This window comes from Periplaneta americana, chromosome 4, assembly GCF_040183065.1.
Source record: "Periplaneta americana isolate PAMFEO1 chromosome 4, P.americana_PAMFEO1_priV1, whole genome shotgun sequence".
Classification (NCBI taxonomy): domain Eukaryota; kingdom Metazoa; phylum Arthropoda; class Insecta; order Blattodea; family Blattidae; genus Periplaneta; species Periplaneta americana.
The window spans coordinates 39,333,418-39,359,700 of record NC_091120.1 but is presented as its reverse complement, the minus strand read 5'-3'; the positions used below and the strand labels follow the sequence as shown (position 1 = coordinate 39,359,700).

General features: G+C 33.8%; 1 protein-coding gene across 2 annotated transcripts in view; it reads left to right on the top strand.

Moving 5' to 3' along the window:
- The window catches only part of Osi2 (DUF1676 domain-containing protein Osi2), a 29,780-nt gene extending 3,955 nt beyond the window's left edge, over positions 1 to 25,825 (top strand). Inside the window, exons 2-5 of one of the 2 annotated variants that reach the window (XM_069823213.1) lie at positions 4,027 to 4,400; positions 4,500 to 4,976; positions 13,621 to 13,906; positions 18,697 to 25,825. In XM_069823213.1, the coding sequence (XP_069679314.1) occupies positions 4,328 to 4,400; positions 4,500 to 4,976; positions 13,621 to 13,906; positions 18,697 to 18,907 (1,047 nt within the window). In that variant the 5' untranslated portion in view covers positions 4,027 to 4,327 and the 3' untranslated portion in view covers positions 18,908 to 25,825. Of the gene's footprint in view, positions 1 to 4,026; positions 4,977 to 13,620; positions 13,907 to 18,696 lie in introns of both variants that reach the window. The other variant, XM_069823212.1, reaches the window with a different exon arrangement.
- The last annotated feature ends 458 nt before the right edge of the window (positions 25,826 to 26,283 follow it).

Sequence of the window (26,283 nt, the reverse complement as noted above, 5' to 3'; positions counted from 1 at the left end):
ATGTGTAATATCAGAGGAAGGATAATAACAATTATTATTGTTGCATACATCATAAGTGTGATTATGTGAAGGATGTACCATAGAATGGGGGTGAAAGTAACTGGTCGCCCTACTCCAATATCTTCTCGCTTAGTTGCCTCATGAGTGATGTCTTATTTGTGTCACTTATGAGGTTCCAATCTGTCTTCGAATATATATATATATATATATATATATATATATATATATATATATACTACTGATTTATAATTTAGGATTTCGGTTTCTTGTAATATTTTTTTTCTCTCTCACAAAACTCCGTTCAATAATATAGCCACTTTAGATCGATACTTAATTATTATCTTTGTTATTTCAGAATCATTGTTTCTTTCTCCTGGGATTTCAACTGCCAAATATGTAATGTTATCACTTATCACAAATCTCAATACACTCTTTCGCATCTTATAATCATAGATTTTGACAATTCTCACTCGTTACTATATTATATTGAGTTTTAACTTACATTTACGCAATATGTTTAATTGCTTGGAAAAACACTATTTACTGTCATCTACAATAGAATATTCAATATTCCCTTTGATGGACGAAACTTCAATTTTCAGATTTGACGACCGATTTGATGACTGTCAGAGATTATGAACATTGATTAAATGAATATAAGATCATTGACAATCAGCGTTGTCAACCCTAGGAATTTATCCCTAGATCTAGGGAATTTAAGTGCCCTCTGGGAATATAGGGATAATTTATCATAGAGTCCACACCTGTGGAGTAACGGTTAGCGCGTCTAGGCGCGAAACCAGGTGGTCCGGGTTCGATTCCCGGTCGGAGAAAGTTACCTGGTTGAGGTTTTTTCCGGGGGTTTCCCTCAACCCAATATGAACAAATGCTGGGTAAGTTTCGGTGCTGGACCCCGGACTCATTTCACCGGCATTATCACCTTAATTTCATTCAGACGCTAAATAACCTAAGATGTTGATAAAGCGTCGTAAAATAACCTACTAAAATAAATTTATCATAGATTCATTCCTTCTAGGGATTTTTTTTATTTTCTCTTTAGAACTATTTTTTTTATTTCATCTCCTATTTTAATTTTTGAAACTAAAGCAAATAAACCTTCATAAGAAAAGTTTTCTTTGTATGAGAAGGTGATTTATCATTCCAAAAATTTATATTGAGGGGAGGGTGATTAGGAATACTCATAAAATAAAAACTTGTAAATTCCTCTTGATTGATAGTACTTTACGACGGCTAATGAGCGCAAAAATATTCCATTAAATGCTTATATTGGCCAATTAATTGTGTTCTATTCGTTATTATAAGTTATGTTAAAAAATGAGACGTTCAGAGCAGAAGTGATATAAGTCAAAATGGGTAATGAGGGTTAAAGTAAACATTCTATAAAATACAGCGCAAAGTAGCAAATTAATATTCAATTTATTTGAACTATTAGCAGTCAGTGGATAGCACGAAGGACATATTAATAGTTACTTTGCGATGTATTTTACAGAATTTTTACTTTAAATCTCATTATCCAATTTTGACTTACACCACTTCTGCTCTGAACGGCTCAAATGTTACTCTTCAATCTTAAGCTGAAATTATATTTTGAAATTATTGATTTTTATTGGAATCTAGGGATAAAATAGGAGGCTTTTAGGGATTTTTAGTCTAAATAGGTTGGCAATACTATCTATATTAATAATAAATCTGTAGCCAAAATTTATCTGGTAATTTTCGATTTTCCAAAAATAATTGGTGTTATCATGTATAATTAACCATCCTGAAACCGAAAATCGCTTTCTTGAAATTTTTGTTTGTATGTCTGTCTGTCTGTCTGGATGTTTGTTACCTTTTCACGCGATAATGGCTGAACGGATTTCGATGAAAATTGGAATATAAATTAAGTTCGTTGTGACTTAGATTTTAGACTATATGGCATTCAAAATACGTTATTTAAAAGGGGGGTTATAAAGGGGCCTGAATTAAATAAATCGAAATATGTCGCTTATTATTGCTTTTTGTGAAAAATTTTACATGACGAAAGTTTCTTTAAAAATGATTTTCGATAAGTTTTATTCTATGCAAAGTTTCATAGGACTGATATTTAAAGATATACAAGATTTTTAAAATAACAGTACAATACATTTTCACCGTCGCCTCAGATTATAGCGTTGTTGTTCCTGCGGTAACTCCTATATGCAAAATATAAAATTTTTGATTAAGAAAAAAAAACACATTTATTCATTCCATGGCAATGGTACATAGGAGATCGTGAATTCTTACATTTTCGAAAGAAAAAAATATAATTACATACCACTATATATGCTGTATCATTATTTAAGTTATTTGAAGGGTTCAGAACCATAGTGGGCCAAGCGCCATTTACTGAAGACGTAGAAAACAATGGTTAAAATTAAGTTATTACCATAATTCAATGGAAACATATAGCAAGTAATATAAAGTTTACACATTAAAACTAAATTATATGGTAATCTTCATTAAATTATGGTTGCATGTAATAACAATTAAGAAACATGTTAAAGGAATTGTCATTGCACCAAATGAGTGGTCTCTGGACCCAAATGATTGCATTTTAATCATTTAAATACAATTTAAATTAAGTAACATATTAAACGATTTATCGTTCTATCAAACACGAATGTTCCCTGGATCAAACGTCCTATTTTAATTATGTAATTACTTTAGATTTATTTCTAACAGGTGCAGCGGAGCGCACGGGTACGGCTAGTTCACAATAAAGTGTTTAAGGGTACTGATACATGACGACTTGTTTATTTTAGCTCTTGAACTAGCAAATGACATATATGTCCTCCAGAAACATTCCTATGTCGCATGTTTACTAAATTTATACCATGCATTACACAATGCTTATAGTAGGCTATCTTTCGATGAAAATTTAAGTCACTTATCCCCAACAGAATATTTATATTGTGCCGCCAAATACGGTAATTAGAAAATAAATTGTTACGCATGGTTCATCAGTTAGGTACACATTATCTCATAGGATTTTAGTTAAACCTTTCTTATTTTTTCTGGTATAATGAGAATATATCACATGACAAAATGAATACACTATTTTCTTAACTAAACACCACATATGTATAATATATATGTGATGTATATGTATGAACATAATTTTTTTATTTATTTTTTTAATTTTGAATTTTTTAAAGTTCAATGATAAAGTTTAAAAGCAAACCACTCCATTCATTTTAAAGAGATAATTAATATGTAAAGAGTTCGCGGGAAAAACGATAAATGTCACAGTTTTCTTAAGGTTGATGTCATTATCTAATTCAATGGATCACCGCGAAATTTAATGTTGTTCTTATGAAAAATGGTAAAAAGGAGAATTATCACCACGAATACAGTAATCCTTTCCTTCATTTTCTATAGAAACAGCACTACATCTTGCTGTTATAGACTCAATTAGATCATTATCTAATCCTTAACAGAAACGTGACATTCATCGTTTTTCCCGCGAACTCTTCATGTACCTGCCACAAAAATTTCATGACTCTATCTTCATTAGTTTATGAGATAAGTGTACCTAAGTTTTGAAAAATGAAGGTTACGGGAATTTCTAATTATCATATTTGGGGGCACCCTATAAAGATTCTGTTGAGGATAAGTGATTTAATTTTTCATAAAAGATACCATAAGGATTCTTTAATGCATGGTATAAATTTCGTAAATCTGCGACATAGGAATGCTTCAGTAGGGCCTATATCTCATTTGCAAGTTCAAGAGCTAAAATAGGCAGTCGTCATGTCCCAGTACCCTTAACATTTGACGTTCGTAAATTTGTCTTGTTCATTGTTGGCGAAACCCGGTTGAATGTGTACGTAAATACAAAATAATAATTTAAGTCGCACAGGTTAAATGAGTACCATCTATTTGGTAACAGCAGTGTCCTCTTTCGTTCGGTAGTACGTGCTTGGATTCACATCGCTCCTAACCAAGGCATCGTGGAACGCTAACGCTTCTATTAACTTTCTACAGGGCCCCTCGACGACAGAGCCAGCCAGCCAGAGAGGCAAGGAGGCAGCTAGGCAGCCAGGCGGACAGAATCTTGAACAGAGACCAGCTGACGATCAGCGATTCAAGTACCGTTCGCAAGCTAACGGGACTACTCCAGCACTGCCGAGAACGGCGCTCTCAGTTACATCATCATAGCCCTCAGCACAGATCCCTGTCACAAACCGTGTCATTAACACTTCACAGGCAGCTATTTTACGTCACCAGCAACCCCATCTTGTGCATAGAACCACAGCCTAAGTTTTTTAAGAAAAGCGTGTGAACCATGTTTCAACAGTGGATGAGATTGTTAGCACTTGGAGGATTATATCTTGTGTGCGCCATAGCAGTTGCAGCTGGTAAGGATGGAAGTATTAACACGAGTTTCATAAATGCGGCGGAGACAGCGACGAATTCAAGTATAAGACCGGTTGATATAAAGAAGTTCGTCCTTCCAGGAAATGGAACTTCAGAAGGGAGAGGAGTCCGAGAAGGGAAGAATCTCCTAGACTGGATCGGATTTGGTACTGGAAGCGACACGGACCCCTACCTTGCAAGAGCGAACTCCGAGTGCCTGAACGGAGACCTGTCAGAGTGTTTCAAGTCGAGGGCCCTCTCTTCTTTGGACGAATTCTTCGACAAGGAGTCTTACACGCTGACGGAGAACGCTCGAATGGTCCGGATGCCCGTCTCCCAGTTGAGGCAGCTCCACCACGAGCGGTTCGAGTTTTCGTCCACCCCTCGGGCCGACGAGCCAGAGTGGGACCAGTTCGTCAAGTTCCTCCTGCGCAAGGTCGAGCGATTTGTGAAGTCCACCGCCATCGAAGTCCAATTCCCGAAGGAGGTCACCGAAGGGGGGCGGTACTCGCCACGATTCATCGATGAAATTGCAACTGAAATCGACATACTTGAGGACAAGAATGAAAGCACTTTCTGTAAGTACTGCATCTCTTGACTTGTTATATATTATTTTATTTTATTACAGGGAGAGAAAACATTTTTAATGTGGACTGAAAATATCAGTTACTGTGTTTTGTTACTAGAGTTTGCTACCGTTTTCGGATACATACATAGTGCGGACCTGTAGGGTCGTACAGAAATAGACATATACCGTATATTTTCTTGCATTCTACGGTAAAGCATATATCGTACCCCTACCAAGTCCGTTGTGAAATTCACTCTTGGAAGTTGCTGTTCAGGTGATGTAGGGCTCTGCATTACCGATCAGTTACTGTCTTGATCTTATAGCTGTGTCGTGATTGTTTCGAAACGGAAAATATAACCTAAGGGCCTGTTGCATAAACATCGGTAACTGGAGTTCACTTTTAAATGAACATCAGGAAATAAACTGAGTTATTTATTTTTGGATTTTATAATATTGACCTAAAATTATTTGAACTAGGTTCAGTGCTGATCTAAGATAATATAAACATATTATGACAAAAACGCTAAATGTGAGGAAATTTGCAGAGAGTTGGTTTGCAATACATTGTTTGATTCATGTGTCTCCTTGCTAACAAATCTTATTTCTTGCAAGTTAGTTTAATTTGTACCACCGTTATGTTTTTCTATTGTTTGGTTGAGATATTTGTCTCTGTACGTGATCACGACACTCACGTTTTAGGCCCACTCTCCTTCAGGTGTAATATCTAACAATGACGAAATTAGTAAACAAACATGGCGTCCCACCAAAATCATTCGATTCAATGTCTGCTGAATTTTAGAACATTTAACTTATTAAGCTTTTTTTTTCATCAAAGCTCTATGCGAAATGTAAAGAGTTTAATACACTTTTTTAAAATTAAATCAATGTGATAAAGTTAAGGGATGATATTTCATATTATACGTGAGCTCTAATTTTATTAAAAAGTTACAGTATAACTTAAGAGACATGTGTTTAAAAGTAGCTAGATTTCATTTTCATAATTAATCATTGTTATAACATTGCTTTAAATGATTTGATTTTATTATTAGGGTTCTACTATCTACACAAACGTGAAATGAAACTATGAAATTGCATTCTTACAACCCATAAATATTTCATTAAGATGTACAATTATATATACATAATACTAATATAAAATTCATTTTTGAGAAATTGCATTGGGAATATGGTATGAGTTACGATATGAATGTGAAGGGTGGACTATCCCACTGGTATAAGCCTGTTACACTGACTACAAATTTCGAAATGGGCGAGATGGTATAAAAAATTTTTCTGGAACGCTTGATCAGAGACGGGTACATTTATGTGCTGTAAATTCAAGAAACGGCTCTCCCATCTTTGTTTCTCTCCCGGATGAATCCATGCTAAAGATTTTATTGCCCTTGGCAGGGTTTCAATGCATACCAAGGATCATACTATCGTAGTCTCCATATCTTAAAAAAAGACGACCAGTATTGTAAATAAATAATCAAGTTGGTAACACTCTTGTAAGATTTATTCAACATTGGCAGATTTCAAATTCAAACGTCTCTCCTTCAGAATCAGTGGATCCCTTAAACAAGGATAGTCTATTACAAATACCATACTTGGACAAAAGATTTTATTTTTGTAGAAAACTCCAGTCAAGTTAACCTTGTGTTATTCTCTCCTATGTTCTTCCTATTGATCTTTTATCGACAAAGATTTAATTGGACAAGTATATCAAATCATGTCCATCTTTTAAATTAAATTTGCAGTCTCTTACATCTTTGTTTTTAATAAATTTACGTCAAAGTAATCAATAGTCGTAGATGGTGACGCGTCGTGTGAATATAATTTAATACCACTAACATTAAAGGATTTAGAAAGTTTGGGTGTACTAGATCTATTAATTGAGAAAACGCTGACCAATGATCACCAATAATACTCAGAAAGTTACATAAGAAAGTAAGTTCATTATCTTAAAACAAAGATAAGCCTAGTAAACACAACCAGAAAGACGTCTAATAGTCTATACTCCGTTCCGTCATATCTGACAGGAGAAGTAAACATTGCCGGAAGAGAAGGAGAGACGTAGTCTATAATTGCTATTCAACCAATGGCAGAGATCCATTCCATGCTTGTCTTCAAGTTGGGCTGAGGTAGAGTGCTGCCATTGGTTGAATATCAATTATAGGCCTACTTCTCTCGTCCTCTGACGGCAATGTTCATTTCTCCTGTCAGACATGATGGAACGAAGTATAATTCATTTTCTCAACCGGGGGGCCGCGACCCTTAGAGGTTCTACGAGCATAATAGAGGTAATAACAATAGCAATAGTTTAATAATAAAAATAATAACTATTATTTTTTTAAAGTTCAATTAAAATTTTAATGCTGGTTACAACTATTTTTATTAAATAAAAACATTATTAATTTTCTTTTAAATAGATACAAAATGACACATTGATATGTTCTACTTTCTACTCTATGCCTTAGGCCAGGAAGCCTTCCTGAAATAATGTCAGAAAAAAATGAGACCTTATCATCAAAAAGGTTGAGAAAAACTGGTCTATATCATCAAAAAGGTTGAGAAAAACTGGTCTACTTTACTTATGACTAATAATCTAATCGAATATCAAATTATCTCAGTGGCTAGTGAAAATAAATAAATAAATAAATAAATAAATAAATAAATAATTTATTTATTTATTATTTTATTTATTTATTTATTGATATTTATGTGCTGTACATAAGCCAATAAAAGTCCAGCACAGTGACACAAATAATGCAATAAAATGAACAACTATGGTACACATTACATAATAGAGATAACAACAAAATAAATATCATAGGTTACAATGATTAGTTTACAAGAATTAATACTATTATATTTTAGGAAAGGTGTTGATTCATACAAAAGTATTACCAAAATGTGTAGAAAGATAATGCAAATAATATTAGCAAAGACATTACCATGTTCTAATACGTCTATACATTGAATGGATCGAAATCGCCAACATGTAAGTTAGCATGTTTAATACATCTGGAGACCGGCGAGGAAGATTTAGAATTTCTAATATAGAAGAGTTTGTGATGTCTCATGTCCTCCATAGGAATACGAAGGCTGACACTGTTTAAGAAAGATTGACAATTAATGTCACCTTTAAGGACCTTACATAAGAATAAGTAATCGAGATCATGACGTCTGGCATACAGGCTTCGGCATTTAAATTGCTCGCATTTTTTATCATAGTTATACTCAGAGCTATTAGGCAGGAATCGGTAAGAACATAATGAAATAAATTTCCTTTGAATATGTTCAAGTTTTGCCGAATCAGAACTGGTAATAGAGTTCCAAACTACAGATGCATATTCGAGTTTCGATCTCGCTAATGTATAGTATAATAATAATAATAATAATAATAATAATAATAATAATAATAATAATAATAATAATAATAATAATAATAATAATAATAAACTATAACCTTGAACTATAGATGGCTGAAACGAATTAAAAAGTGAATAAACTATTTATATACAATTTTGAACGTAACTTCTTTCAATATTTTTAAAATTCATTTGAGCAACCAATGGTCGTTGCATGTGAGTCACTTAGTTCTGTTGAGCTGGAAGCCCCGAAGTATTTGGTACGTTTTCATTCTTAAAAATGCGTCCACTCTCTCTTGGAATCTTCCGATCACCACGTGTGTTTGCTTTATCTGAAGGCCGCAACAAGTAAGTCATGTGTAACAGGTGCCCTCAATAAGAGCAGAGCTGTGAGGACAAGTGTTAATTTGTTCAGATCATGACAGCAATACAGCATGCATTCATAAGTTAATTTTATCTTTGTGGACTTATTTCTGTAGTGTCAACCTCTGCCATTATTTAGAGCGCTCTTTGGTCATGCGAATTTGAAACTTAAAATTTTCTTATTAAACCTAAATAATTATTTCTAATAAATTAAAGAATTTGGAAGTGCGTTCCGTAAAATTGTTTGGTGATAAAATACTTTAAAAAATTTTATAGTTCATCCTGATGTTCAATCCTGGATTTTCATAACATTCGACCTAAACTACGGGGACATCATTTTATTTTTACTTCAATTTTTATTGTACCTGACTTTTTGAATGCACTTCACTCCCACCCCCTCTACTAGTAAACTTCCAACCGTCCACCACACAGAACCGAGGCCGCGTATGCAGTACTGAGTTAGTGAGTATAGTACGTTCCAGAAATATGTTCGCGTTTTCCAGTGACGAAAGAGCTTTCAATATTGTATCATATTTTCACACAGATACTGTCGTCCGTTTGCCTACGTCGCATCCCGGTTTCCCCCACCTGCTTCTGTAAAGTCTAGTAGCTGGACTGTCTTAGCTCTTTTCTGAAAACATTAATTTCTGTTAGGAATTGGACGTCTACGTAATATTATACAACTGTTTAAAATAACTTAAATAAAAGGGCCTCATTAAGTAATTAACTGTCACGTGATTTCGCCCCCCCTTTCTACGACCCTGCGACAAAACCACTTGAACGGACAGTAGATAGCATTTCTGAGTAATTTTATCTTTTCGGATCGGGCAGAAGTAAAGATTAAAATTTCAGTACGTAAGGTACCTTTTATCTCGGGAGGAAATTAAACGCAGAATAAATATGGGAAATGCGTGTTATTATTCGGTTGAGAAGCTTTTATCATCTAGTCTGCTGTCAAAAAATCTGAAAGTTAAAATTTATTAAACAGTTATATTACCGGTTGTTCTGTATGGTTGTGAAACTTGGACTCTCACTCTGAGAGAGGTACATAGGTTAAAGGTGTTTGAGAATAAGGTGCTTAGGAAAATATTTGGTGCTAAGCGGGATGAAGTTACAGGAGAATGGAGAAAGTTACACAACGCAGAACTGCACGCATTGTATTCTTCACCTGACATAATTAGGAACATTAAATCCAGACGTTTGAGATGGGGAGGGCATGTAGCACGTATGGGCGAATCCAGAAATGCATATTATAGAGTGTTAGTTGGGAGACCGGAGGGAAAAAGACCTTTGGGGAGGCCGAGACGTAGATGGGAGGATAATATTAAAATGGATTTGAGGGAGGTGGGATATGCTGATAGAGACTGGATTAATCTTGCACAGGATAGGGACCGATGGCGGGCTTATGTGAGGGCGGCAATGAACCTTCGGGTTCTTTAAAAGCCATTTGTAAGTAAGTAAGGTACTTTTTATAGAGTAGGTATAGAATTATTTCAACATGAGTTACTCGTACGAAGGACTAAAATGGTAATTGGCATTAGGTACAATAGTCTATAGTGCGATAATATGCACAAAAGAACTGAAGCCTGTATCGAAATGAACGGCCAGCATTTTCAAATATGTGTTTAAATATCCATATTATGATTATTTTTCAATTTATCTTCATTCTCTATATTGTACGCTAATGTGCTGTAATAGTACAATATACATGGCATAATTAATACTTCCGAATGGATAGCTCAATTCGTGAGTAAAAACACTAAGTGTTAATACAGTACTGTAATTTGATTAAACAAAAACGTAATGAAAATTATCAAACTCAAAATCGCGATATTTCCTAGTTTACATAAATGGATGAACTACTTTTCTTCTCTCCTATACCTAGTAAAGTTATTTGTATTTTACGCCAGTATCATCGAACTCGAGTCTTGGAAGGGGGAGCAAGCGGTGTTTCCGGTTCTAGACCTTTAATCCGAAGATATAGCCAGGTTAATATTAAAAATGTTAGTAAAAATAAAATGATGTCCATGTACAAGAGTAGGCCTACAAGGAACTCAAATTTTGTGGACATGACGTCCTTATTAGTTAAATTAGTTGTATGCAAATTTGTGAAAGATTATTTACATATATCTTCTTGAACCGTTCAAATTTATTTTTCCACGTAATATGATCCATGCAGCCTGCTATTCTCGCTCTTTTATTGGCCTGAAGTACGACTTCATTCTGCAATGCTTCTCAACTGGTTATCTCGACACCTAGATATTTGATTACCATCACTTGTTCAATCATATTTTTTCTAGTCTACGACGTTATGAAAACATCTATTTCCCGCCGAGTGAGAAAATATGACAGATATAACATTTTTCTGAACCGATTTGACAGCACAGAATCCTAGATTATAAAGAAAGCACTTCTTGATGTAATTGCGGGACCGAGAGTAACGGAACTGTGCTATCTCACGCAAACTTAAGCATCTAGGTTAGTTGTAATCACTGCACGTTTAGTTGACTAAATTGCTATCTTCCGTGTATCATTATAAAATAGACAAAAATCTGGAATATGATGACGACACACTACTTCATAATTCTTATGTTTGTTAAAATATCAGGGAAGTATTTTACGTTTCATATTTCCTGCCGATCGCCTGTCACAGAAATGTATTACAGACGGGAAGTTTAAAACAATTCTATATCAAATTGTAATTAAAATATATTTTCAAAATATGCGTTCCACATACTTATTTATTTACAAATGGATTTTAAGGAACCCGGAGGTTCATAGCCGCCCTCACATAAACCCGCCATCGGTTCCTATTCTGAGCAAGATTAATCCTACAATCACATCCCACCTCCCTTAAATCCATTTTTATATCATGCTCCCATCAATGTCTGCAGTCAACTAAACCCCGTCAGCTTCCATGCGTACCATTACACTGATTGTTTTACATGGGCCCTCCCCATCCTTTACCGCCGGTTTAATTGACTGCAGTGGTCGGGACGAGAACCTGCGATCTTAGGCACGATATGCTGAACGAACCCAACACGAATTTACCCGATTATGCAGTTATACGAACCCTTGGTTAAGAGTTAGACATTTGCGTGCAATAATGGTATAAGTCTTCCGACTTCTAAGGGTTAATATGTAAAGTAACGACAATAACGCTGCACTACAGGTTAGAAATCGACTCGTTCACTTACTTCCCCATTGGACACGGAGCACCACAGTTCAGCACTGTTGCTGTAACCAGACGCTACAGAAAGAATAATTCTAACCCCCTTCCATCTGACGTCATGTACAATACTCGAGTCACATATATACGATGATGTCGTGTTTACGCCATTTATATTTGCTACTGTATCTCCACTTTTTCAAAGCGTTTCTCACACATGTTAAATCCGTCAATGTCAACGCTAGACACCACCAAGTACGATCAATTATAGCCACTGCCCTTAAAGATGCCGATTACAACACCTTTGAAGAAGTACATGGTCTCTCCGTCACTGGCAGTAGACTACACGGCGCATAGATATAATAGCTTTCAAGGAATCTACAAGATCTGGATTCATAATCTATCCCACTGTGCGTTTCGAAACGGATGATAAACAGCCAGCAGAAGTGGATAATGAAAAAAAGAATATCTACAATCTTACCATTCCCTATTATCTCCAAAAATACCAGCTAAAAGAGCTTGAAGTAATCGGACTTCTGGTTGGAGCAAGAGGTACCGCTACTCTCTTCATGAAATATGTGTTTAAGAGGCTTGGAATACCTACATCTATTATTCCGATTGTAACCTTAGCTGCATTGAAAGGATCAATTGCTCTCCTGAAGAATCGCCTATATTCGAAATCAAACTAAGTTCAGTAGCATTCTTTACTTTTTTGTAACACTTACCTCTCTAAAAATAGGTATATTTCCACCAATCTCAAAAAAAATTATTTGCCGCTATGTACTTGTAGGAATTTCATTGCTAAAACAAAATCAATGGTTCAATGAACTTGTAAAAATTTCTGTCCTTAAGTACACTTTGTCCCTTGTGGCAGCTCACGAATGGTGAGAAGATTTATAAATTTAATATTTATTTATTTATTTACTATTTATTTATTTACGTATTTATTTATTTATGTATTTATGTATGTATTTATTTATTTACTTATTTATTTATTTTAGTTATTTATGTATTTACTTATTTATTTATTTACTTACTTATTTATTTATTTACTTACTTATTTATTTGTTTATTTACTTACTTATTTATTTAGTTATTTATTTGTTTATTTACGTATTTATTTATGTACTTATTTATTTACTTATTTCTTTACTTACGTAGGCCCTACTTATTTATTTAGTTATTTGTTTACTTATTTATTTAGTTATTTACTTATTTATTTACTTATTTATTTATTTACTTACTTATTCATTTAGTTATTTATTTCTTTATTTACTTATTTCTTTACTTACGTACTTATTTATACACTTACTTATATATTTAGTTATTTTATTTATTTACTTATTTATTTAATTATTTATTTACTTATTTATTTGTTTATTTATTTATTTATTTACGTATTTATTTATTTGCTTATTTATTATTTATCTATTTACTTATTTATTTACTTACTTATTTATTTAGTTATTTATTTATTTATTTATTTACTTATTATTTATTTATTTACTTTCTTATTTATTTACTTACTTATTTATTTATTTATTTATATTTATTTATTTGTTATTGAACATAACACGAAAGCCCAATTACAATGTTCAAGACCGACAAAGTAATTTATAAAATATAAACAAGGAAAAGGAAACATATTCTTATTAAAAACTGAAACAAAATAGAAAAAAGAGAAAGGCGTTATAATAATATTTCACTTTCCTTTCTCCCTATGTTTATACTTACAATGGTACACGTTGCAGCTCGCACCAGGTTGAAGAAGCTGTTCATCCCGCTGCTGATCATCCTGAAGCTGTTCAAGCTGAAACTGCTGCTCTTCTTGCCGCTGATCCTCGGCCTCGCCTCCTTCAAGAAGTTGCTCGGCTTCCTGGCCCTCGTCATCCCCGGACTCATTGGCTTCTTCAAGCTCTGCAAGCCAGATCTGCATCACAACTACGGCAGCTACGGTCACAGCAGCTTCTACCACCAGCCTCCTCACAAACATCAGTACACGCCTGCTGGACTTGCACCAGGGCACCACTACTTCAGGTAACAGATTAATAGGTTTGATGAACGAATTTTTAAAATACTATCGTTTTAGTGCACTAAGTAACTATCTTACTGAGATAGAGGGGAAGTAGTGGTATGGGACAGTATTTTTCGACAGGCTCTAATTTGAAAAAAAAAAAAAAAAAAGTTAAAAATTAGATTTTAGGTAATAAAATGATTATGTCAAGGAATTAGGTGTTATGTTTTATAAAATTATCATCCCGCATAATTGTACTTCAAAAAAAAAAAAAAAATGGATAAATCGCAATATAGCGAACGCCAGTAGGGGAAGTTATCCCCACCCACATGAAATGTGAATTCGATACAACACTCGCCTATCACGTAGAGTGTTTGTTGAGCTAGTAGGGGAAAAGTGGAAGGGGTCGTGGGCGGAGCTTCTACTTTCGCTATATTGCGATTTGCCCCAAAAAATGAGGTTGCAATATGGGACAGACAAACTGCTTGCGTAAATTCTAAAACTTAAGTCAGGAATCACATACAATGCTTAAGACATGAACACTGGGAACACTTTAGACACAGAATTTATATAGCAGTAAATTTCTTGATAGCATGTCAAAAATACGAAGTTCTGCGTTTTCCATAGGTGAAGGTCCTAGTTTTAGTCCTCAACACCTTTCATACAAGTTTATCAGTACCTTATACACAAATCAGAAAGTTGTAAGACGCTAGTTTTGTCCTGAACGCCTATTTTTCTCACACGAATAGTACACTTCTCTCTTGGCTCTTGGAAGACAATTATGCAGTGTGTTGAAGACCGTAATACATGAATAATGAACTTCAGTTTTACAACAGCTGAGACTAACCAATGGTAGATGAAGATATGATTTGTGTCTTATATTTTTAGTTTGAAAACCTGGCAACTCTAAATTCAACCTGCAAGCACCCCTAGCGATAGAATGGCGCATCACTGGTTTGTTGTCACAAAAGATAACTTTCCCTCTTTACCTCTTTTATCATCTCTGAGCCGTTGTAAAGGAACAAATACGAGTATAAAGCTTTGTATATTTTTTTAAATACACAGTATTATTAGCATTACTTATGTTTAGTATAAATTACACATCATCATCATCATCAATAGCTATCAGGGTTTAGGTCATTTGGCCTGTTCCGTCTCAGGTGAAAAGCTGGTCTCTCCATCGCTTCTTCGGGCATCCACGATCTCGGTACCCAAGGGGTCTGTAATTTAATAATCTCCTGGGTAGTCTATCATTTGGCATCCGTAGAACATGCTCATGCCAGTTGCTCCGATACTTGTGGATTGTCTCTGTAATGGCTGCGATATTTAGTTCTTGTCGGATGTCTTCATTATATTTATGGTCATAGAGAGTGTAGCCTGCTAGCGGTCTTAGTAATCTCATCTCAGCTGCTTCTATTCTTTTCAGTTGACTAGTTGTTAGAGTCCAAGTTTCTGATCCATATAGCAAAGTTGGAATGGCCATTGTTTTGTAGAATGTATAAATTACTCAAAGAATGAATTTAATTTCATTAATTACTCTGTACATATGGGCTAAACCGGGATACAAAATTCAATTATATTTATACACTATTTGATACAATATTTCTGAACATTCTGATCAGAAGATAGTTCCTCTGTTGGTGTTAGATGAGTAAAGTGATAGGTACGTGGAAAGTTAAGTAGGTGTAGTGTGTTTAAACTGTTAGGATGGGGTAGCGCACGTGATCAACTGCTAGACAAGAACTTTCACCGACTGTTCTTGTAATTGAGTAGGAACATCGACGGCTCAGTGACCTAGAAAACCGTGTACGCTCATTTTACTAGAGCCACTGTCCAGCACACTCAATTGCTGTTGTCGTGACGCTGGGTTGTAGCGCTGAGTCACTCGATTAGAAATAGCCGCCATTATTTTCTGCAGATTTCTATACGTACCAGCTGCTATTTAGTTCACCCTGACTGTTGAACCACTAGTTTCATGGTCACTTTCAGATACTATTGCAAAATAAATAGCATCAAAGTTGGCAGCAATGGCGTACGTAGAGTGACCAGCTGTCCCATATTTTAGCTAATATTTTTAATCCTCTCGACTTTCATATTGGTTTTGCTGACCCTCTTGTATCTTTCTTTATCAATCATAATAGCTAATTTAATAATAATAATAATACCCGCCAAATATATTTACATGCAAACTGCCATTAATATTGAAAGTTTGTTTAGTAGCATATAGGTCTGGGCGTTATTAGCTCGCTTGAGTCACTGCAGACCACCCCTTAACTCCCCACTTCACTTTTCCCGGATGAGATAGTAATGGTTTGGTGCGGTACTAGCAGACAGGAAGATCAGTGACGGGTTTTATCAGGCGGGAATCATAGTTTTTACGAACTTTCGGGTCTCGCTGGTCTCCTAAAATCCACCACTGATTCACAGAGCCTTACCGCGCGTTTTTGTTTATAAGGCTGTGTAAACAAAAAGGACATGGGCGGGAGTTTTTCCCGTCCTTTTCACTTCCCCTCTTATGCCCAGGGCTGGTTTAGTAGGTACAAATCAATACAATTCAGTTCCAGTGTTCCTGTACTCTTTTACTATATACATGCACATATGATTGTAAAGAGATTTTTTTCTCAATTTGCATTGCCGGATAAAAAAAAATGAATGTTCTGTAGCATATTTGCAAATACAAATAAGTTGAGACTGAAAAACATGCATATTTTAAAATATTAAATACTGTACTCAATACTGCGATCTATATCATATTTATATTACAATTAATTTGATAGTTTTATATTATAAATATAACCAAGTCAATTAATGAATCCAGACTTCACACCTCCAAAAATTTCGCTACATTTGTTGTGACCAAGTCTCGCATATTTTTGTGATCAAAAGTTGATCATCCTATGTATACGAAATGTTATATAAGCTGCAATGGAAGCCATAGTCACAGTTGAAATAGAATACCCACAAAGGAACTCAGGTCTTGTCATATAATAAGCCTAAGCATACTAGCTACCTCCAAATTTGACTTTGAGCGAATAATATACACAAAATTGAATTCCAACTCATTGTTTTCCAGTAGGTATATTTTTATAAGCAAACTTTCTCAAAAATGAACTTCATTAAGAGCGACGATCGCTCTGAATTGACAGATGTACATCTGATTTCCCTCCTCAGGCAGAATAGCCTAATTAATCGAAACTAGTGAACAAAAAAGGAATACAGAGATCTGCCGCACGTTGTGGTTAAAGCTAAGTTAATTACAGGAATGATTTTCCTTTCTATTTACATGAGAAGTTACATTTGTTTGTTTTAGTTTTTATTATGGGGTCAATACAGTCAATTTCACTTACTGTACAGTACAAGTTATGTACTTCTAGACCATACTTCTAAAAACGTCATGATTGATTTAATTTTTACATACAATCGTATTATATAGGCTTAAATACCAACACAAGGATATTATATTTAATCTGATTATGATAATATGCTTTGAAAGGAAATACTTAAGAATTTTATTAATGACTGAAGTTTTCTTAATCTGCTCAAACTAAAACAAGAATATGTTTTGTTTAAACATGGGCAGGGCATAGTTGCGCCCCAAGGTCAGATAAAATGCAGCAGATAAAAAAGGGTCCCTATTTTGTGGGCATAGTTGCGCCCCGTTCCCATCAGGTAGAGAAAAGGGGATGGCATAGTTGCGCCCCGATGAAATAGGTAGAGAAAAAGATACTACGGACACTCGAGCCTCGTAATCAACCAACCTTATTGATTTCTTTTGCGATTTAATATTCATTATCGATACCGTTAAAATTAACACGATGAAGTTTGCAATATTTTATTAACTGTTTTTCTACTGTTTATGCAGTGATTATCGATAGCCTACCGTTAAAATGAACACCATGAAGTTGGCAGTACTTTATTAACTGACATATTCAAATGAGTGAGCCGTTGGAATATGGGGGCTTAGCAGCCTTTGACATTTTATTAATGATTTTCACACCGTCTGTGGCGTATAGTGAGGTTAATTTAAAACGAATGTTAAGTTCAATGAAAAGGGTAAAGAGTTAATAATTCACAATGGTTCTAAGTTTCAATTTTCGAAACCCTGTACCGTAGGATTAAGATATCGATGTAGAAACAAAAAATGTAGTTCACTTATTGCGTGTGATCGATAAAAAGTGTTATTTTAAATAGTAAAAGTGATCATATGCTAGGCCTACCTGATTTCAATGCAGCTATCACTGTAATATTTGTAAATAATTTGTTTATATTATGACAATCACTTTCGTGTGTACTATGCCCATCGGGGCACAACTATGCCATGTCCCTTCTGCTACATGATTTCTTCGGGGTCAATTATGCCATGCCTAGGCCTCCCAATTGACCGCGGGGCGCAACTATGCCATACCGTTAAACATTTAGATCACCAAATTAATTTGCATATAAATATTTCCAACTGTATTTTTCTTACATATAAACTAGTTATATTCATTTACATTAGATATGTAATACATTTAATCCGAATTTGTTGGTTTGAGTTTAGTGTTACAATTATTGTGGTCTGAAATACTTCCGTCATTTTGTTCGTGAGTATCAGTTTGTTTTAATCCACCACCTGGTTGTGGACGGATCACGGAGACGTCATTCAACGCCCGTGGACTGTTGAAGGTGAACCAATGCTTTCCACGTGCTTCCACCCCTCTTTCTTTCTCAGTTCTAGATAATGTGTAAGCGTATATGCAAACGCATGAACTTTCGGGTCCTACATATGAGCTAATGTAGCCGATTAGTGTTCATAACTTGTTTCTCTTTGCAGTGGAGGGCCTGGTGGTTCCTATTATGGCAATGCATACGGATATGCGAGGGACTCAGAAAGCCAGCCATCTTCTTCCCAGCAAGGCTCATACTCCCCGCCATCTGGATCGGCGTCGTCTTCGCCAGTGACGTTCAGGGACCAGGACACTGATGCCACATACAACGCCCAGCAACTGGCGTACAAGGGCTACCAACACTACCAGAAGAGATGAGCAGTCACCAGCCAGTCAGGCGGGAGGGCAAGGCAAACTTGAGACTGATCCAAATGCATACGTGCCTCAGTGACTTTCTGGGACACTTAAGTTGTTTTAGTTACCTGTAAAGTTGTTACTTCGATAACCCAGTGAACTGAACATGCAGTATTTACTCGACGTGAGGTTCTATTTGAGTTTAGGTGCCAAATAAGTTCCGTGTTTTCATTTCGTGAATTACATACACAGTGCGCCCGCCAAACAATGAGACGGATTTATGTCTAGATTCTACTGGTAGATTAGCGAAATAATTATTATAGATGTCGTTGGTAGAATGTGGTTCTTTCAACAAATATTCACTCGTCTTTGTAATAATTTAGTAGCATTTGTTTTTCTTTCTACTTGGTTATTTAAAGATACTGTATCAAATAGGCCTACTAGGTTATTTAGCGTTGATGGAATTGATGACAGCGAGATGAGACTGAGGATTCGCCATAGATTACCTGACATTTGTCTTATGTTTGGGGAAAACCTCGGAGAAAAAAACATAACCATGTAATAAGCCTAAGCGGGAATCGAACCCACGCCCGAGCGCAAGCAAGCGCCTTAGCCGACAGAGCTTAGTATTTGTTTTATTGCCAGTATATTAAGTGGGGGTTTGAGTTTTTATTTTAAATTGAGCATGTAGCGTAATTTAATTCTACTTTAAATAGAGGAAATCTACCAAAGAAATGTATCGTAATAAGACTTGGGATTTTAGGCACGTTTAGACGCCTAAAATAAGCTAGTAAAATAATTAAATATGCACTTAAAATAATATAATAGGCCCTAAAATATTTTTTCTTAATAAAATAGTTAAGTAATAAAAAATTACAACACTTTCATTCATAATTTTCCTTTCCAATACATAACAGTAATCTTTTCCAAATTGTCCACTGTCAAAGTGTCTTTTGTCAGTCAATATAACTTTGAATATGGAAAAGGGACGCTCCTCGTATGGTCTACTGAGATTAGAAGGGCATAGCTAAACTTACATTTTTCATTTCAATTTCTACAGGAAAAAATGATTTGTTCATCAAAAGTCACCCAAGGAATTATAGTGGCCACTGCCGTATAAGATTAGGATACTCTTTGATGATTACTGTCTAGGCATCTCGGAACATGCAGTGATAGATATTCTTTGAAAACTTTATTATATTATATTCTATACACAATGAATTTATATGCAGGAACTGTATGCAATTTTACATAAATTAATCAACACCAGGGCAATATCTATTACGTTGTTCACAATATACTTTTTAGGCATGTATCTTAGGTTCTTTTTTTTAATAATAATTTTCATAATTTACATTAAATGAGAAAGATCTCATCCATCGAAATAGAGTTAGGAAATGATCCCAGGATGGAGGTAGCATTCCCTTGCTGTTGACGAAGGAAATTGATACATTTAGGATAGCCGGTATGCATCTCTATATTTTTTCAACTTCACTTTAAACAAGCAGTAAGACAACAGTACATATCTGAATCATGACAGTTTTATGTTTATTGTTTGTCTATAAGACTAGGCTAACCGATACTACTGGTATTTTACAAATTGAAAAGATTTAAAAAATATGTTTGTAATTTAAAATGTTGGTTATAGATTTTAACTGTACATAACACAGACGTGAAGGAAAGTGCATTATTCAATTTGTGCAAACATTTTTAGAATTTATTTTTAATATGTGGACACTAAAAACCATTAAATGGGCACTAAAAACCCAAATAGATATTTTAGGGTACTATAAAACTCTAGGCCTACTAATCTTCATGGTTTTCCATTAAACGTGGACATATTTTAACATTTATTTTTATTAATGCTTAAGGAACAATTACCGTAAAATCTCAGGTCTAATCTTATATATAGAAATAATAGTGAATATTCGAGTTTCGTGCAGATCCTTGATTGTTCATGCACATAATTGTTGATTTTCGATCGGTTCGACGCGCCAGTATGATGCGGAACAAATTTTTAACACCCACGTTTCGAAGTCGGTAATAAAATAGCCTTTTTATTGTTTTTTTCTGTAGCATGAAAATGAATCCGTTCTTTCTGCTTTAATAGTGAAGAAATTTCCACTGGTAAACTTTCTTCTACTCCCCTAGGTGAAACTGGTCCTAAAAGGAGAACATTTCAGGAACCTTAACTACATCCAACGCTATGTGACCGACTAATGAAGATAAAATCTAGGGCTTGTGTAGAGTTTTCATAAACGATAACGTCATGGGAATTATATTAAAATCATATGATACATATTCAGATATATGGATTCGCCTTTTAGTAATAAATTCAAGCTCATTTTTTAGCGAGCTCACTGTGTATAATGAATGACTACATGGTAGCGAACCGTGGCAAAAATTGTAGAATTTTCATCTAGAAATCGGCGGATCCGCATTCGGTTTCCAGCTGAAAAGTTAAGATCTATTTTCTTTCAAAAGACTATTTCCATAGGTTTTCTCTCTTGTATTATTTATCCTATGTTATATTAAGCCGTCTTTCTAACCCATGGGCAGAAAGTCATGTTACTTAAGAACGACTAGTATTAGCTATGAATCTGAAAGCGTTTGTTCAACTTCGAGAAGTCTCAGTGAATTTTAAAGTTAAATAAACTAAAATAATCATAGTTGATAGTGGTAGACATTGAGAAAATCTTCTAATAATTTATTTTTTATAATATTTTTTACTTAATGTTGAAGGAATTTCTGTCTGTTACCTCTTTAAGAACTGAATTCGTCCTTATCTAACACGAATTTTACTTTTAACTGAGATATCACATGAAGAAGCAACAAACCGCACTTTGGATTATAGGCCTAGGTGTGCCATTTATTATTAAGTAATATTAAATATTTCCTTAGCAAACAAGATATCTCCAGAATTATTATTTATACGTTATCATAAATTATTAATTAATTTCTCCCTCCTGAGATATAGTTTTTAATTTCTTTTTCTTTCTGAGCACTTTTTCGTAAATATTAATTACAAAATTTAATAGACACTACTGAATCTGTATCAATGGAAATTCGATCAAACTGTAACTCATTCAATTAACAAATTTTAAGCAAGAAATAACGTGATCTCAAAAGAACATGGAATACATTTATTGCCATTAAACAATATATATATATAATTTGAACTGATAATGGAAATTACGGGAAAACGGCTCAACAAATTTTAATGAATGACCCGTCATTTTGAAGCTTGGCATCGAAGGATCTTCAGAAAAATAGTAACTTTCAGTGAGCGTTAGTTTTCCTATATAATTTTCATATTTTACAAAATCCATCTTTCGTCAGTTTTGAGAACTAATTGAATTTCTGAATAAAACAAAACACACACTACAATAAACAATAGGCTATTAAACGAAGGCCATGACCTACAGAATTGCTGGCATATTTAGAGCTCAAATTCAATTGGTTATTAAAAACTTCAAGACTTACTAAAAATAATTTACAGGTCTGATTCTCCGGTTTGTAATTTTCTGAGTACTTCTGTGTATTGGATATTAAAACTGTTGTTCGAAAGCATAGCAAACCTGACATTTTTTTTAACTTTCGCCTACAATCCACAATGACCTGAAATAGCTATTGCTTTACTCCCACATGAAAAATCATCCTGACAATGTTACTTGCGTTTTCGCGTTGAAACTCAAAAACTGAAGGCGGCTAGGTTCAAGAAAAAGTATTTGGCATAAAAAAAACATTCAGAGGGAGTATGTTTCATTATTATGGAAGCAAGTAACTTTCAAAAGTATAGTATTTTTCATTGAAAATAAACCTAAAAAAAAAAAAAATATTTGGACATCTAATGAACTTAGTTTGCAGCATTTGCTGCACAAGCCACTAGTAGATTTATATTAAAAAAAATCAAGTTTCCATGACACAAAACAGCAAAAACTAATAAACTCACTTATGTGCAAGAAACAATTTTACTATACAGATAAAGTTACTTTTTCTTAAATTTTGATGTATTTTACATGCAATTGAGAATTTAATAGTTCTTTTAATATGCCTAAATCTTTTTATATACATTCATACTTTTCACAACATTAATATTTTATATCAGTATATTACAGTAATTTTTATTTTTATTTATTGTTACGTGTTGATTATCTACATAATTTCTGTAGTGTGTGTTATGAGAGTGAATGTTAAATTTTGTATGGAAGTCATCCACTTTGTTTAATAAAAATATAATGCTTAGTATGAAAAAGGAAAGAGGAATAAAAATTCTATAAACTTTAAAGTTGATCTATGCGATTCCCTGTCTGACAATCTCTTTAAGGTTTCAAAAGCTTTCTTTTGTAACTTGTTGAGTACAGATGGAATTATCCGAAAGAGCATTTTCATGCACCAAATAGGAATAGAAGAGAGCATAATGAGCAGATAGTGACTGCTTTCCACAAACTAAATGTTTAATTTTTCTTAATAATAATTAAATTTCTGTGCAAAATTTTTTCCATAAAAGTAAAAAGACTATTAAAATTGCAATTATATACATATAACACAGTGGTGTAATGGTTAACACCTCGATCCCAGGCGTTTTTCATTGCCTTTCAAGTCTCTCCAGGCAAAGCTGGATAGTACCAATTACAAAGACATGACCTCCTTCCTTCCCAATCCTAGAATCCTTCATAACACAATTTCATTATCTTCTTCTCACTTGTGAGGTTCAGACTTGTCTTCGGACAGTTGACTAACCAACAACTTCTCACCTTTCGTAATAGGCTGGCCATCTCTTCGAGAAGTATAGCAACTAGCTGAGCGTGCTCCCCTCTATCGAGAGGAAAGAGTATTAGAGGCAATTCCTGTTAAGCGAAAACGCCTAACAAAACAAATAGATGGAGAATAATTTTTTGGGTTTATTTTGACTTAAGGGTATATGTACGTGAACGACCACAGATATTATCAGAAAATGGAGGCTTTAAATTTCTAAAATTTTACAAGAAAATGAACTCACAAGTGAACAAAAATTATGATGTACCATAACAAGACTTATTAGAACTTAAATAGCTGGTAAAAGTATAAAAAAGTTACTAATAACAATTTATACAAACCAGTTTTATCACAGTACGGAATAAATTATGCAATTATAACATATGGTAACCATAACATTGTTAGGGTTTCTCTGACGTCTTTAATTTTCTTACTGAATGTAATAAACACTTATTTCTAAAACGTGGACTACTATCAGAAATGTAGAGTTGTTAATTTGGATATAATTAATTTTTTATTTGTGGTATACAAAAATTTATGAAAATTTACATAATTTCTTTTGATCTATTTTTTTATTTTCAAAGATATGGGTATTTTTGTAGTCTATGTTCTGCATAAATGCATGCTAAATCAGTGTGCAACATTTCAGCGTTCTATCTCTAATGACTGTGGAGATATGAAATAATGTGTGGAAAATTTTCAACTTTTGGGAAATTTAATTTAAAGTTAAAAGTATCTTAGCTGACCTGCATTGTGTTAGAATATGCCAATTTAAATAGAACAAATAAATAAACTATATATCACTGGATTTAGAAAAATCTGCATAATTTCTTAATACAAAAAAAAAACAAAGTATTTTTTCAAAAATATTCACGTGCAGTACATAAACCCTAAACACATTTTTTTTTTTACTTTTATCCGTGGGATAACCAGGTTCTCAGATAATGGGGCAGAATTTTCTGTTATTTCTTCGTTTAAATCACATTATCGCCAAATCATTATATAATATTCATAGACTCATCACCATTATCTTTCTAACTAAAGTATTTTAGAGACCTAAGGAACAATTTTCAATACCGGAAAAGTCAGAAATAGACCAAACTGAATGTAAATATGTTCAATTTTTGTCAAGATACAGCAATTTTATCCCACAACATTATTTTATAGATTAATTTGGTAATTACCATTTTAAAATTTACTCAATATATTATATCAATAAAATTATATAGAAAATTCAAATTATATTAAGATTGCAAGTTATATTGTGACTTTCTGCTCATGTTCTGTACAACACAGTACGGTATTTCAAAAACGGCTTCACTTTCTTAAAATATTTGCAATGTTATACTACCATGGGATACAAATTAATTCATTTTCTTCCGTTGCTTACGGAATATTTGTAACAATAATGGTGACAGCTATTTTTTTATTGATGTATGAAAATATTGCATGTTCATTATACTTAAAAGAAGTAATTACTTAATATTTGTGTATATATAGCAATATAAATAATTTTCTCTAAGCCTAAGTAACTAAAATGAGTAATTCAAGTATAGTTTACATAATTATGAATTTTAAACGATGCAAATTTCGACATCTTATATCTTGAATTTGACTGAACTTTAAACCAAAATCAGTCAACTACTAGATTAGAATAGATTGTGGAAGTGTATCAGTAACTGACCATGTAAAACAGCGGTCATTAGCACAGTGCACCCTGGGGCTAGCGTCCCTTACCCGCGCATAAGACATTGCACTATCGTGCATCTGTGGCTGCTGGCGGGTATGCTTTCTCTCTCTCCCTTTTGCACGATGGTGCATATTCCGAGACAGTCCTTAACTTTTACCCATTTCAGCGCATGCTGATGACCACTGATGTAGAACATTGATTTCAAAATCTGTTGTTCTTTACTATTAAATGAGTATTTGTTTTATATACAACTTTCCTTTATGTTATATGTTTTAAGTTTAAGTATTTTATTTTAAGGTAGATAATTGTATTGTTTTCATAAGAACCATGACAGTTTTTATGTATGTACATATTACCAGTAAATACTCTATTTAATAGAGTATTATTTTATGTTACTTTCTTTACAGTGAGTTTTATACAATTTAAATTGTAGTTACACTTTCTATTTTATGTATGTATTTTGTAACTTGTTTAATAAAAGACTTTACAATTTTTGTCAGTTTTCACATGGTAATAAGGAAGAGCCAAAATTTTAGGAAGAATCGTTCGTAATATAGTAAATTACAATGATCAAACATTTCTCATTTCAGGGAAGGAAAAAGAGAGTATATCGGCGATTAAAAAGTGATACCTCTTATCTACAACATAATTAGTTTAACTACGTTATTATTTAGATTAACTACAATATTATTATTTTTACATTGAGAAGTTAACAAGTATTTTGTCCTGGAGTAGATCTTGCAAAGCAGGAATATATAAGCCTATAAAAAGTTTGGATAATTTGAGAAAAATTAATTTTTAAAACAGTTTGTGATTCACTTGAAAATTTACACATACGAGGTATCACTTCTTAGCCAACGATATACAGATTCATATTAAAGATTATTATTCTCAATTGAGTCATCTAGAATCAAACTGCACTTTCTCCAAGATTATGAAATATGGGATTACG